The 16,393-nt window shown below is 36.8% G+C and overlaps 1 protein-coding gene across 4 annotated transcripts in view; it reads left to right on the top strand.

Annotated features, from left to right (window-relative positions):
- The window catches only part of SCAMP1 (secretory carrier membrane protein 1), a 112,453-nt gene extending 99,795 nt beyond the window's left edge, over nucleotides 1-12,658 (top strand). The window contains exon 8 of one of the 4 annotated variants that reach the window (XM_081289799.1): nucleotides 9,060-12,658. In XM_081289799.1, coding sequence (XP_081145925.1) covers nucleotides 9,060-9,224 — 165 coding nt within the window. In that variant the 3' untranslated portion in view covers nucleotides 9,225-12,658. The remainder of the gene's footprint in view (nucleotides 1-9,059) is intronic. The other 3 variants (XM_081289800.1, XM_081289797.1, XM_081289798.1) reach the window with 3 other exon arrangements.
- Nucleotides 12,659-16,393: the final 3,735 nt, after the last annotated feature.

Below are 16,393 nucleotides of genomic sequence, written 5' to 3'. Positions count from 1 at the left end.
TGCCACTCCTAGGCCTCGAAGCGTTTGAGTGGCTTGTTGTAATGGCCAATGTTTTGGCCATTCTTGACAAGAGATGATGCTAAGGTCTGCACCTGTATCCAGTAGCCCATTAAATTCATGTCCTTGAATATTTAGTTTTAGCATGGGGTGAGAATCTAAATTTAAAGAAAGCATAGCCCAATCTACACCTGTGGAGCCTAATCCCTTGGAACCTCTTTCTACAGCATGACTGGAAAATTTATCATGTAGGCTTGGTATTATTAGTAACTGTGCTATTCTATCTCCTGGTGAAATTACTGATATACCCTTTGGAGAACTGGCTATAATTTTTATTTCACCTCATAATCGGGATCAATTACCCCAGGACTTATCAAAAGTCCTTTTAGAGTAGAAGAGCTGCGTCCCAATAATAAGCCTACTGTTCCTTTGGGAAGAGGTCCTTTTACCCCTGTGGGAATGATTTGAACTCCCATCTCTGGAGTTAGTACTGATCTGGCGGAGACACAGATGTCCAACCCTGCGCTCCCTCTGGTTTGTCTGAAGAGGGATCTGATGGACAATGTGTCCTGGTCACTACCCTGATGGGGTTGCTGGGTTCCTCCAGTGCTCCGTATATTTGTGGTTTGGGGCCCCGGAGCATTGGGGCCCCCTGTCCATTTTTTGGCAACGGAGCCCAATGCCTTTCTCCACGATATCGTGGATAAACACTTGGTCCTTGTTCATTTTTTGATAATGGAGTACCCTCTATGGTGGTTTGAGAACGGCATTCATTAGCCCAATGTAATGGAGTACCCTCTATGGTGGTTTGAGAACGGCATTCATTAGCCCAATGTAATGGAGTACCCTCTATGGTGGTTTGAGAACGGCATTCATTAGCCCAATGTCTCCCTCTACGGCATCGTGGGCAAATACCCGGTATTCTACTCCTTTGATACCTAGTTTTGTTAAACCCTCCTCCTATGGGGCAATTCCTTTTAAAATGTCCTGTTTGTTGACAATTGTAGCATGTTCTTGGCCTGGCATATAAAGCCTGTTTTACTGCAGCTGCCACAATTTGCCCTTGTTCATTATTGTCTCTGGCATCTAAAGCCTGTTTTACTGCAGCTGCCATGACTTGCTCTTGTTCATTAATGTCTCTACATAATTTAATATATGTGTTTAAATCTTCCTGTTTCCATGGTCTAATGATATCTCTGCACCAACGATTCGCTTGGTCATAAGCCAGTTGTTTTATTAATGGCATTGCTTGTTCTGTATTCCCAAAAACTCTGGTAGCTGTTTGAATAAGCCTATCTACAAATTCAGTGTAAGGTTCATTAGCTCCTTGTATTATCTTAGATAATTGACCTTGTAAACCTCCATGTCCTTGTAAAGTCTTCCATGCCTTAACTGCATCTACAGCAATTTGTAAATATACACCAGGATCATATGCAATTTGTTGCTGCCGATCCTCATAAAGTCCCTTTCCTAACAACATATCTAGATTTCTCTGAGGATAACCAGCTGCTGCATTTCGCCTAGCTGTCTCCTTGCAAAATTCCTCATTGGCAACCTTCCATAACAGGTATTGTCCTCCATTTAGCACAGCTTTACAAATATTAGCCCAATCTGCTGGCGTCATGTTTAAGTTGGTAATGGATTTGACCAAGCTTACAGTGAAGGGTGCTTGAGGACCATAGGTTGTTACAGCCTCTTTTAGCTCCTTCACTGTTTTGAAATTTAAACCCTGGTAAATTCGCTGCCCTCCTACCTCAAATACAGGGCATACTTGAGATCCTGTCTCAGGATCCCAACTATCAACTGCGGGGGTTGGGAGTCTCCTAGCATATGGAGGTGGTGCTGTTGATTGGACACTTATGCCCTCTGGTGATAGAATGCTGTTAGTAGCAGTCTCCTGTAGAGGTGGTGCTGTTGGTTGGACACTTACGCTCTCTGATAGAAAGGTGTTATTAGCAGTCTCCTGTTGTAACTTTTCCCCTGATGGCTTTTTCTGCTCTGAACTTCCTTCCTCTGTCTCACTAGCTCGAAAGACCTTCTCTTTTACTTGAATCTTTTCCTCTTTCTGACTAACTTGAGAGACCTTCTCTTTTACTTGAATCAATATGTCTTCTCCTTCCTCTACCTTTGTCTGAACTGAAGGCTTTGGACTAAGCAAACCAGATACGAACGTCCACAATGGCAATGTGCCAACTGGCAGAGTCCCTGGGTTGTTCTTTTCTATTCTTTTTAAATCTTCACCATGATGGTTCCATTGTGATATATCTAACAACTCCTCCTTAAAAAGCCATGGGCTACATTTTTGTATTATATCAATGTATGCCCTGACTGCTCTTGATTTTACTGGGAAGCCTCCTTCCTCTAATAATTTACTTAACAGTCTTTCAGTTTGTTTTTTACTAATTTCTGATCCCGTATTTCTACTATAATACAACCCAACAAGGTGATGCCAAACAAAACCGAGACAGAATGCAATAAAAATGGAACAATAATTCATTATATCAGCCTTTCTATCCTCCTGAAATGTGTATCCGTCCTTTCTCCCTATCTGTTCCTCAGACGCAAATAGTTTTTCCTCAGATGTGAGTGGTTTTTCTTCCGTCTCACTCATCTCCAGGGACAGGCAAATTAAAACAAAAATGAAGCAAAACAAAAGAGGAAACTTAGAATGGCTACCCATCCTCTCGCCCTGCCCTCAGGGGCGAGCAGTTTACTTACCCTCAGTCGCTCCCCGTGCGAGCCACCAAATGCCCCTTTGGCTGTGGTTCTCAACAATTGTGAATCATATTTACTTAGACATCTTCAAATTTGACATATTGCTGAGTATTTATAATGCTGTTACATGATACTTCTACCTAAATCATCCTATATACACATTTGAAACAGCTATTGAAATATAATTCACATATTATGCAGTTCACATACTAAAGTGTACAATTAAGTGGTTTTGATATATTACATTTTAAAAATCATGGAAAAATATATATAACATAAAATTGCCATTTGATGTTCAACATCTTTAGCAATTAGAGAAATGCAAATTAAAACTACACTGATGTTCTATCTCACTCCAGTAAGAATGACAATTATCAAGAATACAAGTAAGAAGCAAATGTTGGCAAGGATGTGGGGAAAAATGTTCACTCATACATTGCTAGTGGGAACTGCATATTGGTACAACCACTTTGGAAATCAGTATGGAGATTCCTTAGAAAACTTGGAAAGGAGCCACCATTTGACCCAGTTATCCCACTCCTTGGTTTATACTGAAAGGAGTAAAAATCAGCAAACTACAGTGATACAGCTGCATTATTGTTTTATAGCAGCTCAATTCACAGTAGCCAAGCTATGGAACCAATGTAGGTACCTTCAACAGATAGGACTTTAAAAATGTTTTTTTTTTTTAAATTTAAAAAAACAGATGGATTTAAAAATGAGGTGTGTGTGTGTGTGTGTGTGTGTGTGTGTGTGTACGTACACATAGGCACACATATACACAATGAAATATTAATCAGCCATAAAGAAGAATGAAATTATGGTATTTCCAATAAATGGATGAAACTGGAGGCTAACATACTAAGTGAAAAAACCAAAGGCCAAATGATATGTGGATGCTAACCCACAACAAGAGAGATATAGAGAGGAAGAACAGAAGTTCATTGGATTAGACAAAGGGGAATGAGGGAAGAGATGGGAGATGGAAATAGGAATGACAGTAAGTACAATGAGTTGCACAAAACTTTCCTACACTCATATGAGTACATGGCCAGTGTAACTCCATATCATGTACAACCACAAGAATGGGATCCTAATTAGAATAAGTTATACTCCATGAATGTATAATATGTCAAAGTATACTCTAATGTATATCTAAAACAAAATTTAAAAATTGCCATTTGAATCATTTCAAGGTACAAATCAATGGCAATTCAAGGGTTTTACAACCATTACCACTGTCTGTTTGCAAATATTTTTCATTACCCTAAACAGAAACTGAAATCATTAAGCAATTACTTTATCCTCCCTACTTCAGCCCATCACAATCTCTAACATATTTCCTGCCTCTGTGAATTACCTGTTCTAGATATTTCATATAAATGAATCATACAATATTTTCTTTTTGTACTTGGCTTATTTCATAGTATAATTTTTTCAAGGTTAATCCATGTTGTAGCATTGAATAGTTGTATACTGAACATTATTCCACTATATGTATATACACTATATTATTTATTCATGTGTGGGACACTTTTGTGTGTGTGTGGGGGGTGGGTGCTGGGGATCAACCCAGGGCCTTTCCAATGCTATTCAAGTGCTCTATCACCGAGCCACATCCCAGCCCAGACACTTGTTTTTTCCCACTTTTTGGCTTCTGTGAATAATACTGCTTGTGAAGATTGGTCTAGAAGGAACTGTTTGAGTCCTTGCTTTCACTTCTTTTGTGTATATACATAGAAGTGGAATTGTTACATGGTCATAATGGTAATTTTCTGTTTAGCTGTTTGAAGAACTTCCAAACTCTTTTCTGCAGTGCCTATATCATTTTACATTCCAATCATCAGTTCTACATCCCTGCCAGCACTTGTTATTTTCTACTTTTCCTAGTAGGTATGAAATAGTATGTTTGCTTCTAGAACACTTAGCCTCTGAGGTAACTGCAAACTAACCGTTTTACCTTGTAACACAGGTAGTCTGTTAGAGCCATATTGCACTTATTTGGTAACTTTTATTTTTAATAATGAGGTCAATATTAGACCATTTAATTCCAGATAGGCAAATTATTATTCAGTGACTTCTACTGCAAGTTACTATGCTATGTCTTATAAGGGGGTGTAACAACAAGTAAAAAATTGCCCTTTGCCCTCAGATAACTAAAAGCATATGTGGGTATAAGACAAGTAGATGAACCCTGCAGAAGAACAGTGTACATGCCCTAAGCTGTACAAAGTGCTAGAGGTGCTTGCAGAAGGGAGAGCACAGATAGTGCAGGCACAGCAGAGGACAGAGCAGCAGTCCTGAGATATCAAAGGAGGAGTGGGTTTCAACTGCATGAAACTGGGTTATGAAAAGAATATCTGACCCTGTCTATGGGCAGGAGAGTTCATACTGGGTTTCTAGGAAATGTTTAATTAGAAAAATGTATACTTAGAGATTCATATGTTTTTTAAAAACTCAAAACAAGAATGTGAAAAAATAATTTTAAAACTCATTTTTATTTTACTAGCTTTTATAAAAGTTAAAATAACTTTGATATGACAGGGGTCTTATATTAATAGAAATGTGATTTTCTTTCTCTCTCTCTTTTTTTTTTTGGTACTAAGGATTGAACTGGGGGTACTCAATCATGAGCCATATCCCCCAGCTCCTTTTTTGTATTTTATTAGGAGACGGGGTCTTAGGGTTGAGTTGAGTTGCTTAGGGGCATCGCTAAGTTGCCTGAGGCTGGCTTTGAACTTGCGATCCTCCTGAGCTGCTGGGATTACAGGTGTGTGCCACAGCACTTGGCAAAATGTCATTTCTTGAAAAGGTATTCTACCTGCCATATTGGAGACATGTGTTTGGATTATTTCATATAAAGTGCCATGGTTCTTCACTTTCTGCGGTTTACAGCTTTTTGTTGCCACACACAGCCACAGTGAGCGCGCAGGCACATGAACAGAAACAGGTGCATCTCCACCTGGCTGTGACGCTTCTGCAGACACTTTAAAATTAATTTATATTATTTAACTTATTGGTATATATTCTGATTTGATCCATAGGTAAACTCTGAGCAGATAGGACAACACATATTCTTGTTCTATGGGATGTAAAGGTGAAGTTTCAAATGTTGATCAGTCAGCTGGAAATTAGAATTAGTAGATACCAAATCTATTGCCCTTCCTGTGATACTTACAGAACTAAATATTAAGGTCAATGCATTTCTCATAAATAGGAAAGATTGCAAGTATTTAAGTTGTTTATTTTATTTTTTGGTATTGCAAGTATTTAAGTTGTTTATTTTTTGGGGGGGGGGGCTTGAACCCAGAGGTACTTTACCACTGAGCTACATCCTCATTCTTTTTATTTTTTGAGACAAAGAGTCTATGTTACCAAGACTGGACTCAAACTTGTGATCTTTCTGCTCAGCCTCCTAAATTGCTGGGATTATAGGTGTGTACCACTGTGCCCAGCTACTTTTTTAAAAATCATAGTTCTTTAGCTAGGCATGGTGAGGCACACCTGTAATCCCAGTGACTCAGGAGACTGAGAAGAGGGATACAAGTTCAAGGCCTGCCTGGGCAACTTAGAAAGACCCTGCCTCAAAATAAAAACTAAAAAGGGCTGGGGCATAGCTTAGAGATAGAGAATCCCTGGATTCAATCCCCAGTACCAAAAAATAAAATGAAATGAAATAAAATAAATATTATAGTCCTGTGTGTTAAGGTTTTGTCCCTGATTTCCTAAGAAATGTGAATCATTGCTATATATACAGCTGAAACAGCAGGACAATAAGCCTTTTGAAATGTTGATCATCATGATTGGTCTATTATCTTTCATGGGGCTCTGGAATAAAGAAGTTACCCTTTAATGGATTTATAGCCATTTGAGCATTATACACAGAACATGCATGTGGCCTTTTCCCTCTAGGTGGCTCTCTGGGTCTATATGGATATAGACTGTTGGAAGCATGTGCTGCTCCTTACCTCTCTGCTCTGCCAGACTCTGGGTTACATTTTAAGTAATTAAACTCTGATGCCATGAACACATACATACACCAGCTGATCAATTTAATACAAGTTTGAGAAAGAAAATAATAGTAAAACAAGTTTGAAGTCACATTTATTTGTTACATGCCCACAGACTTGTGGGAACAGGGGATAAGACTGGCGAGTGGACTTGTACTTGCATTGCACTGTGACTGGGTTTAGTGTGTAAAGAAGGTTTATTAAATTTCTTTAATACACTTATTTTCCAGGATCCAATCATTTTTACTCACTGTGACCTACTTTTCTCCCACATCGGAGTAGAATTTGTTTGTATCTTTAATTTTCCATGGAAAACTTGGTTTGAAAAGGGAATAAAAATAATGACTTCTAAACTTACGGTAGTGCTAAAGTACTAGGGAAAAAGAATTGGAGGGTTTACCAGTGTGTGTATTTGTTGGTGCTCTTTTCTCTCCCTGACCATTTTATACTTCAGTCATAGTAATATGGCATTCACTTTCACCAATACATCAGAAGTACTTGGAGCTGTCTGTGTCTTTGTTTTTGCTTTTGTGTTTTTGTACTGGGGATCCAGAGCCATTTTATCATTGAGTCACAACCCTAGCCCTTAATATTTTTTGAGCCATGGTCTTGCTAAGTTGCCTAGGGCCTCACTAAGTTGCTGAGTCTGGCTTTGAACTTGTGATCCTCCTGCCTGAGCCTCTTGAGTCTCTGGGATTACAGGCATGCACCACCACCTAGCTGTCTTTGTATTTTTATCTTTTACCCAGGATTTCATTCTTGAACACAGTTTCTTCCCTTGGCATTAGTAAGAAGAACCTGGCTGTTATTGCCATTTCTCTTCTAATCATTCCTCCTTGCTTTAGATGCCTTTCAAATACTAGTACCTTAATAGGTTTCTGTATCTGACTTTCTTTTCTTTCTACTTTATGTTCTTTAAACACAGTTTCATCCAGGCCAAGATTTCAGCTACCATTTATATGGTACCTTAGTTCCTTTGTGCTACTCTAACAAAAATATCATAGATTGGGTGACTTAAAGAACATTAAATTTTTTTTTCCTCACAATTCTGGAGGCTGGGTAATATAACATCAAGGCACATTAGAGAAGATTCAGTGTCAGGTTGATTTATAAATTGCCATCTTCTGTGTCCTGATGTGGTAAGAGAGACAGGAGAGCTCTCTCTTATAGAGCACTAATCCCATTCGTGAGGGCTTCACCCAAGTGTCTACCTTCCACCACCATCATATTGGGGACTGGGGTTTCAGCATAAGAATTCAGAGAGAGAGAACACAGATAATATATATCAGTGGTTTCCAAGTTCACGTCTTCAGCCCGTTCCTCTCCTGAGCTCCAAACCAAATCTTCACCTGCCTGCTGTAGTAGGCCAAAAGTAGACATTCAGTAGACACTTGTAGAATAAGTGTCTTGACATGAGCTGTGACCTATTCTACTTTTTCTTATTCCACATCCACTTGGGTGTACTTAGCCCTTCCTAAAACATGCATTGACTGCATTTGGGGAGCCTTTTAATTTAGTTCTAATCACAGTGCAATTTAATTGCTGGTTCACTTATTGCCCACCCCCAAAGTTTTTAGTCATGTAATGAATGCTTGTTTTAATTTATATTATTAGTTTCTTTTTAAAATTTGTGTTAAGTGGCTCATGATATGTACTGATGGGCTTCATAATTTGATTATGCAGCTTAAAATGTATTATGATAGAAAAGTTTTGAACCCTGCTCATGAAAATAAACTTCAAGATTTTAGTAGCGGATCAGTATGGAGAGACAATTCCCCACAGCATTTCTTCATAAATCCTTTAGGACTTATTATACCCAAAATATTAAATGATATAGTGGACAGCAACAGTATGTTTATAGTGCTTTCTTTGCTAAATGATCAAATGGTATCACTAGATTATAATCGTGCTGTGTATGTGACCAAATTAGAAATAGATATGGTATTGTTCTCTTCAAATTGTCTGGGGCCATAAATTAAAGTCAGATTGTCTCTTTTGTTATGTTTAAACCATTCTGTTCTAATGTCGTTCATATCTTAATGAACTAAGTACAAAGGAAAACATAGCTTTTGTAGTTGGTTCAGAAATTGTTCTTTAAATTATTTTTGGTTCTAGTTACCATAATTATGTCTTCTGCTTGGGGAACAAAATAAAAAACCTGTATTTGGAAAATATTTCAATATTTGTGCCAGCATGGTGGCTATTGTTCCTGACCATAGGAATCCTGACTCGAATCTAGTCCTTGTATCTCTGAATAACATTGAGATTAATTTCAAGCTGCTGGAAGTGAATGTGTAGATTGCTGCTCATCTTCTCCATTTTCTTGTGTCTTCACAGGTACATGGACTGTATCGCACAACAGGTGCTAGTTTTGAGAAGGCCCAGCAAGAGTTTGCAACAGGCGTGATGTCCAACAAAACTGTCCAGACTGCAGCTGCAAATGCAGCTTCCACTGCAGCAACGAGCGCAGCGCAGAATGCCTTCAAGGGTAACCAAATCTAGAGAACCTTCCCACAATACACTGTTACCTTTTGACTGTACTTTTCTCTCCAGTTACTGTATTTACAAATATTTTTATGTTGGAAACACACAATACACACAGCATGGATATTTCCCATTCACACGTGCATGGGCTAAAATCAGAAAAATGTCCTTGTCTTATTACTTGACCTATTAGTTTCTTAATATTTCAATGCCCCTTGCAGAAAAAAAATATTACACGCTAAATAAATATTCTCCATATTTTTTGGGGGATGATGTTCAGCAAATTATTTCAGTGGTGACACACTGAAATTAATATGTTACTTACGATGAAAAAAGCACTTAGCACTAATTGTAGTTCTTTCAAGAATCTTTAGAGATAAGGATTACACATCAGAATAGTAAAGCAGTGTTTTGTTCTTTTTCCCCTATTTATATTGAAAGAAGTAGGCCAGCAGAGACTTATGGATTTTTAAATTGTCCCGCTTATTACTAGTTTCAGTCACCAGTGAAGAGCCTGTGTGCTTTGGTAGATAATGTATATTTTATCTTCCTTTTATTTTATTTTTTGAGAGTAGTTGATATTTTGATAACAGTCTCTTATCTTGCATGGGTACTATGTTTCTTAAATTAAAAGACTTAGTATTTTGGGTTCTGTACTGCTTATAGTTGTAGAAGCAAAGGTTGTTTATGGAATCATAGAAATGATTTTCTGTAATAGTTTCTTTTAAATAAAAATTTATTGGGGTACAATATGAGACTTTAATATGCAGTGCATTATCCAAAAAGAAGGTAGTTAATGCAATGGAATGTAGTGACAATAATTCCTTTTATTTTATCTTTTAATTTTCAGTATTCATACAGTAAAATTTTACTGTATGGAGACTTCAATACATTCTTGTGGCTACTCTTTTTAATTGGACTGAGATTGTGTTTGGCAGCTTATTTTGGGGTGTGTGTTTGTGTGTGTGTGTGTGTGATTTTTGACAGAGGTATTAAAAGCTAGCCTAACTCTTGTCTATAAAGAACATTCAGTATTTAAGGGACTTTTCTTTTATTCTCTCATTTCTAGTGGCATTAAAAATAAAAGACCCTAGCATTTCTAATATACTTGAATCCCTAAGTCACCTAAGTCTTCACTTTTTGAGACAGACTGAATACATTTAAAATTCAGCAATAGGAAAAACAAAACATTGCACCAAGCAAATAAATACAAATACAGTTAAATGCATTAATTGTGAATATAATCACGTTTAAATTGTTACTGTGCAGCATAGAACTTCATTCTTATGGTATACATGGGTTCAAACTTCAAGTTGTTTTTAGTACAGATTAAATGAATCAAAAGCATTTGTAAGTGATGCTACTGTGTTATGAAAGTCTTCAGCTAATTTTAGATTCTAGAATGACAGGTAGTGATTTATTCAACTTGATTTTAAGTAAGGATGGTCTATGGGACTCTATTATTTGAGACAGCAAATCCCCCTTTTTTAAAACATAAATGGTTAAGTCACTTTTATTCTCTTCCTAAATCTGGAATTAAAATAATTTCCTGCCAGGGGTGGGATGCCAAGTTCTTACTATTTATGAAGAAGCTATGTGTGATACTAGGTAATGCAAATACATCCAGATGGTGTTAACATTTGATTTATTTGATACTTTATTGAGTAATAATATAGTTGGAAGATATTTCTTCTATTCTGAAGAAAATGTGATTCAGAATATGAATTTAAAGCTGTTTTTATAAGTATTTCTGATCAATGATAATCTTCATCTACATTTTCAACCAACTCAGCATTTCTATTTTTTTAGAGCCTATAATCTTAATGAAAATCTGTTTCATCAGTGTGCTTTACTGAGGGTGGATTTTACAGACATTCAAAATACTAACCACAGAATACAAGAGCACTTAGAGCCACATTGACTTATATCCGAAGTCCATTTTTGTTTTTCTCTGAACTACAAATAAAAGATGTCAGATGATTTTGGAAAATACTATTATGTTTCCCTTCAGAATTGGATTGTTTCTCTTATGTAGAAATCCCCAAAGAATAATTCCAGCCCACAATATCTTTTCATGAATAAATGGAGGAAATCCCATTTTAAAACCATTTTGGGGGTTAACACAAGTTTGAGAGAGAAATCATGGTTTGAAAAATACTGCATTGAGATGATGACAGTGCCTACAGTTTGATCAGATATGAAACAGCTTTAAATTCTTATATTCACTATTCTCTTAATAACCAGTAAATAATTACATTTTCACTCAGCAAAAAAATTGACACTTATTAGTGTTTTATATTTAAAGCTAAAAATGGCCCAGTATCCCAGTCCTAAAATGGTCTTCGCATAGTAGGCACCAGGCCATTTTTCAGTTTGCAATATTAAATCATGGCTGTTTTATTTAAAACTACAGTTTGAACACTGGAAAATCATTGCTCAACAACTTGTAATTTGGAACTTGGACTCTTTGTCTAGGGTGTGTGTATATTTTGTCGGGTAGTAATACTGCGCTGCCATCATGGTGACTGTCCTGGTTCTGTATAAATGCCTTTCATCTGTCCCTCTGATGTTGCATGTTTTCAGTGGTTTGGAAGTTTTGTATATTTATTGTATTAACGCAGAGTGTCATAAAATAAAATACTGTTTACTGGATGTTTGTTTGCATAATTTAAACACTATATTAGCAGTGCAAAGACAGAAATGATAGATTTAATGTATGTAGAAATTTCCCTTTTGATTTTTAAAAATCTGTATATAATTTTTCATGTGCTAAACACATAATATAAAAGATTTAGTTAAAAATCATTAGTAGCATAAAATGGCATTTTTTTCCCTGCTGCATTAGGCCTTTTTTTTTTTTTTTTAGTTGTCAATGGACCTTCATTTATTAAATGTGGTGCTGAGAATCAAACCCAGTGCCTCACAAATGCTAGGCAAGTGCTCTACCATCAAGCCACAAACCAAGCCCTATATTAGACCTTTACAGGTAGTAGAACCTGAGCTTTACTTTAATACTAAATATTTTGACTACTATAAGGTCAAAATATACAGACTATCTAGAGGTTAGATGGAACAGTATTTTGTGGCCCACATATTTCTTTTTGGGTTAAATGGGTGCCTCTGTACCATTATTATATTGCTTTAATTGTGTTCTGTTTTCTAAACTGCTTACCTATTGCTATTTTATGTACTGATCAAAGTACCTATGTGTGTATTGGGTTTTTCACTTGGTTAGCTAAAGAAGATGTAAAAGTATAATCTAAACTCATCATGTTCATGGTGTATCTGATTTTGAGAAATACATGCTGAATTAAAATAGGAACAGTATTTTTTATTTTCTGAGTGTTATCTAAAAATGAATTTCAATTTTCACAATTTACTAGAAAAACATCTTACTCTGTAATTCATGTTGAGATAATAGAGTGTTTGCATTTTAAGGAGATTTATATTGTTAGGCTAGTTGTTTTTATAAATAATCTGTAATAACATAATAATGCTTTTATATTTATTGCTGTATCTTTTTCTGAAAACATTGACATCAACATCTAATTCTTTTATCTTTTTTGTTCAAAGCTATGTATAATGTGAGTTTATCTAAAGAATTGATTATATTTTGGACATTTTACCCTTAGTATTACCATGGGTATCATAAGCCATTTCACTATATCTCCTTCCATTTTTTTCCTTATGAAAAATGGGTATGGTGGTGCATGGCTGTAATCCCAAAGACTCAGGAGGCTGAGGCAGGAGGACCACAAGCTCAAGGCCAGCTTCAGCAACTTAGCAAGGCCGTAAGAAACTTGGTGAGACTCTGACTCAAATTAAAAAAAAAAAAAAAGGCTGGTGAGGATGTGGCTCAGTGGTTAAGCACCTCTGGGTTCAGTCCCCAGTACCAAAACAAAACAAAACAAAACCAAAACAAAACCAAACAACAATAACAACAACAACAACAACAACAACAACAAAAACAGTTCAGAGGAATTTGAGTCAATGTGATTAAGCTCTTCAGAGGTGAAAATAAGAATGATTAATTGAGGATGGTCAAAATAGCAAAGACCCCACTTTGATAGACGTTTTCAAGTGCCATGGTATAAATATATTCACTTAGAGCATAGTAGCATAAATATATAAAACCTTAAATATTTGTTTAAAATATTTTGTTATTAAATTCCAAAGCTGTATTCCAGTGGTCGAGTATTATGAAAAATGAAGTAGTTCCATTAAAATTTTAGGGCATATTTTACTTGTTTTATTGGTAGGTGTTTTTAAACCTTATTTTAAGGCTTTGTCACAGTATATAGAGAGCTAGAAAGAAGTCTACAGATACTTTTTCAGCCAGGCATTGCTCCTGTCTACCCTGTATGTATAGATAGCTCTAATTTATCTAATTCAAACATTCTGGGGAAATAGGAAAAGACTGTTCTCTAGTTTCCCCACATTTTCTATGGATTTTCATTTATAATTTAACTTTGTGGTTTAGGTGAAACAGTAAAAATGTCATTAGGACTGTTCAGTGGCAAGAGAACACAGGAGCCACCGTGTGGCAATGCAGTAAGTGTTAAATTTTGTTTTTCTTCAAATTCCAATTTATTTTTTAGCTCAGAGCTTTTTGCACTCAACAAGACTGATGCTATGGTTAAAACACTCCTAACACTAAACCTATTTAATCTGTTCTCTAGTAGGGACAGAAAATAGTTGATTTCCTTCTACCTAGTGATTTTTCATATGATGCTACTATTGTATATTTCTATAAGATTACTCTGAATATTATCTTCTCTACATTCAAACAGTTCTTTGTGGAATCACAGCATGCAAGTTTTATTTTTGAACTTGTCATTTATTTTCAGTACTTATTTGGATATAGTCCTGGAAAAACTCCTCAACTCTTTAGTTTTGTGGGCCAATGACTCTCAAGACAAATGATGAGCCAAGTGTGGTGATGCACACCTGTAATCCCAGCTTGTATTCAAAGCCAGCCTTAGCAAGTTGGTGAGGTTGTAAGCAACCTAGCGAAACCCTGACTCAAAATTTCAAAGGGCTGGGGATGTGGCTTAGTGGTCAACATCCTTGGATTCAATTCCTGGTGTGTGTGTGTGTGTGTGTGTGTGTATGTGTGTGTGTGTGTGTGTGTGTGTGAGAGAGAGAGAGAGAGAGAGAGAGAGGTGTGTGTGGCTGTAGCAGTGGATTACTGTTGTCGATTTGTAGCAATCTGCAGGTGTTGAGCCGGGGGTAAAACACCAAAACCCACTGTGGTTTATCTGTTATATAGGAACAGTGGTCCCTATATTATTCTAGTTTTTTATTACAAAAACTTGGCTCACTGGGCATACATGTTTCAGATGTTTTTCTAGCATGAAGGCAATGCATACCTGTTATAGAACAATTGAAAAATGCAGAAGGTAAAAAGTGAGAAAATCAAGCCCTTCTATTACATAAGGACACCACTGCTAATATTCTATTGTATATTCTCCCATTATTTTTCTGAGCATATGGTGTTTTTAAAAAATTTTGTTTTTCCCTTTGCTTAATATTATATAATCATTATGACCTGACAGTCATAAAAGCTAACTTTTAAAATTTAATCAATTACTATTTATTTCAATATAAATTATAGAAAACCAAAAGAAGATAAAATTGCTAAAGTTTTACCCTGATGAATAAAACTTCTATTGAAGTCTGGTTTATACTTTTCTATTAATTTTTCTAGGAAGACAACTTTCTTTCTAAAACTAAGAAATGTGCTTGCCCTGTACCCCCAGTAGCAGATCCTGCAGGGATGTTTCCCTCGCCCTCACCAGCCAGCCCCCTTTCTTTGGGCCCCTGAAGACTGCATTGGTACTGGATGTCATCAAGCTGTGGAGCACTCATGCCTCCCTCATCAAACTTTTATTCTGAATGCAGATGTGTCTGGTCTGTACTGTTTCAGAACTGGACCATATGGGGAGCCATATTCTTCCATTAAGAAGGATCCACCAAGAGCGCTGATCTGCCGTGAGAGTGAGTGAGGCAGATAGAGGGGGGCATGGGAGAGGTCTTAATAGCTTTCCATTTCTGATACGAAGCCCTATTGCTTATCTTCCTCTCATCCCATTATCCTCCTAATGTTGTTGACCTCCTTCCTCCCTGATCTCTTGAGTTGTTTTCCTGTTGTTTCCAGCTAGAGGATCTTAATCAAAAACACATGGTTTGTTACCTTTTTTCAGCTACTATATAAATATATAATGAAAGTATTTTCATATATCTGAGTAATTTCCATAACATTTAGTAGCTATATAGCCATCATAAAACCTTATTATTCTCTTACATCCTAAGTTTTTTTTAATTATAAGTGATTTATAAAGGAATATATTGTTGCTAAGTTTTAGGGACACAGGCTTTTGTTCTTAGCAAAGATCACAGTGTCAACTATGTGTTTTCTGAACACCTGTGATGGGCATTGTCAAATTGCTCTCTAGAAAAATTGTAACCAGCTCTGCCTCCATCAGCTCTGCACAAAAGGGCCTCTTTCTCTACAACCTAGCCGATATTGGATGTTACTCTTCCAAAAAGTCTCTTATACCACTAAGTTTTTTTTTTAAAGAGAGAGTGAGAGAGGAGAGAGAGAGAGAGAGAGAGAGAGAGAATTTTTAATATTTATTTTTTAGTTCTCGGCGGACACAACATCTTTGTTGGTATGTGGTGCTGAGGATCGAACCCGGGCCGCACGCATGCCAGGCGAGCGCGCTACCGCTTGAGCCACATCCCCAGCCCAGTTTTTTTTTTTAATTTTTTAAAATTGTAGATGGACACAATGCCTTTATTTTATTTATTTATTTTTTAATGTGGTGCTGTGCATTGAATCTGGTGCCTTACACGTGCCAGGCAACCCCTCTACCTCTGAGCTACAACCCCAGCCAGGCCAGTAAGTTTTGACCAATAATCAGGAAGTCTGTTTTCTGAGCATTCTGATTTTCCATGCTGTGGTTTCAGCCAGTGCTACCTGTTTGTTTGGGTTCTGTGTATCCTGCATTCACAAAGATGTCTACTTGGTGAAAGCTCGAAGGTAAAGATAATTAATTGAGTGCTTTACTATTACAGAACGGAAAACTGCATTGCTTGCCCTGTACCCCCAGTAGCAGATCCTGCAGGATCCTGGAAAAAGAAATGGTGGCCTCAGGTAGCCAATCCACTGAGTCTCTCTAGGTAAA

The sequence above is a fragment of the Spermophilus citellus genome (assembly GCF_964194105.1).
Source record: "Spermophilus citellus genome assembly, chromosome: 1".
Lineage (NCBI taxonomy): Eukaryota > Metazoa > Chordata > Mammalia > Rodentia > Sciuridae > Spermophilus > Spermophilus citellus.
Note: the sequence above shows the minus strand (reverse complement) of the source record. Positions and strands in the feature narration are given on the sequence as shown.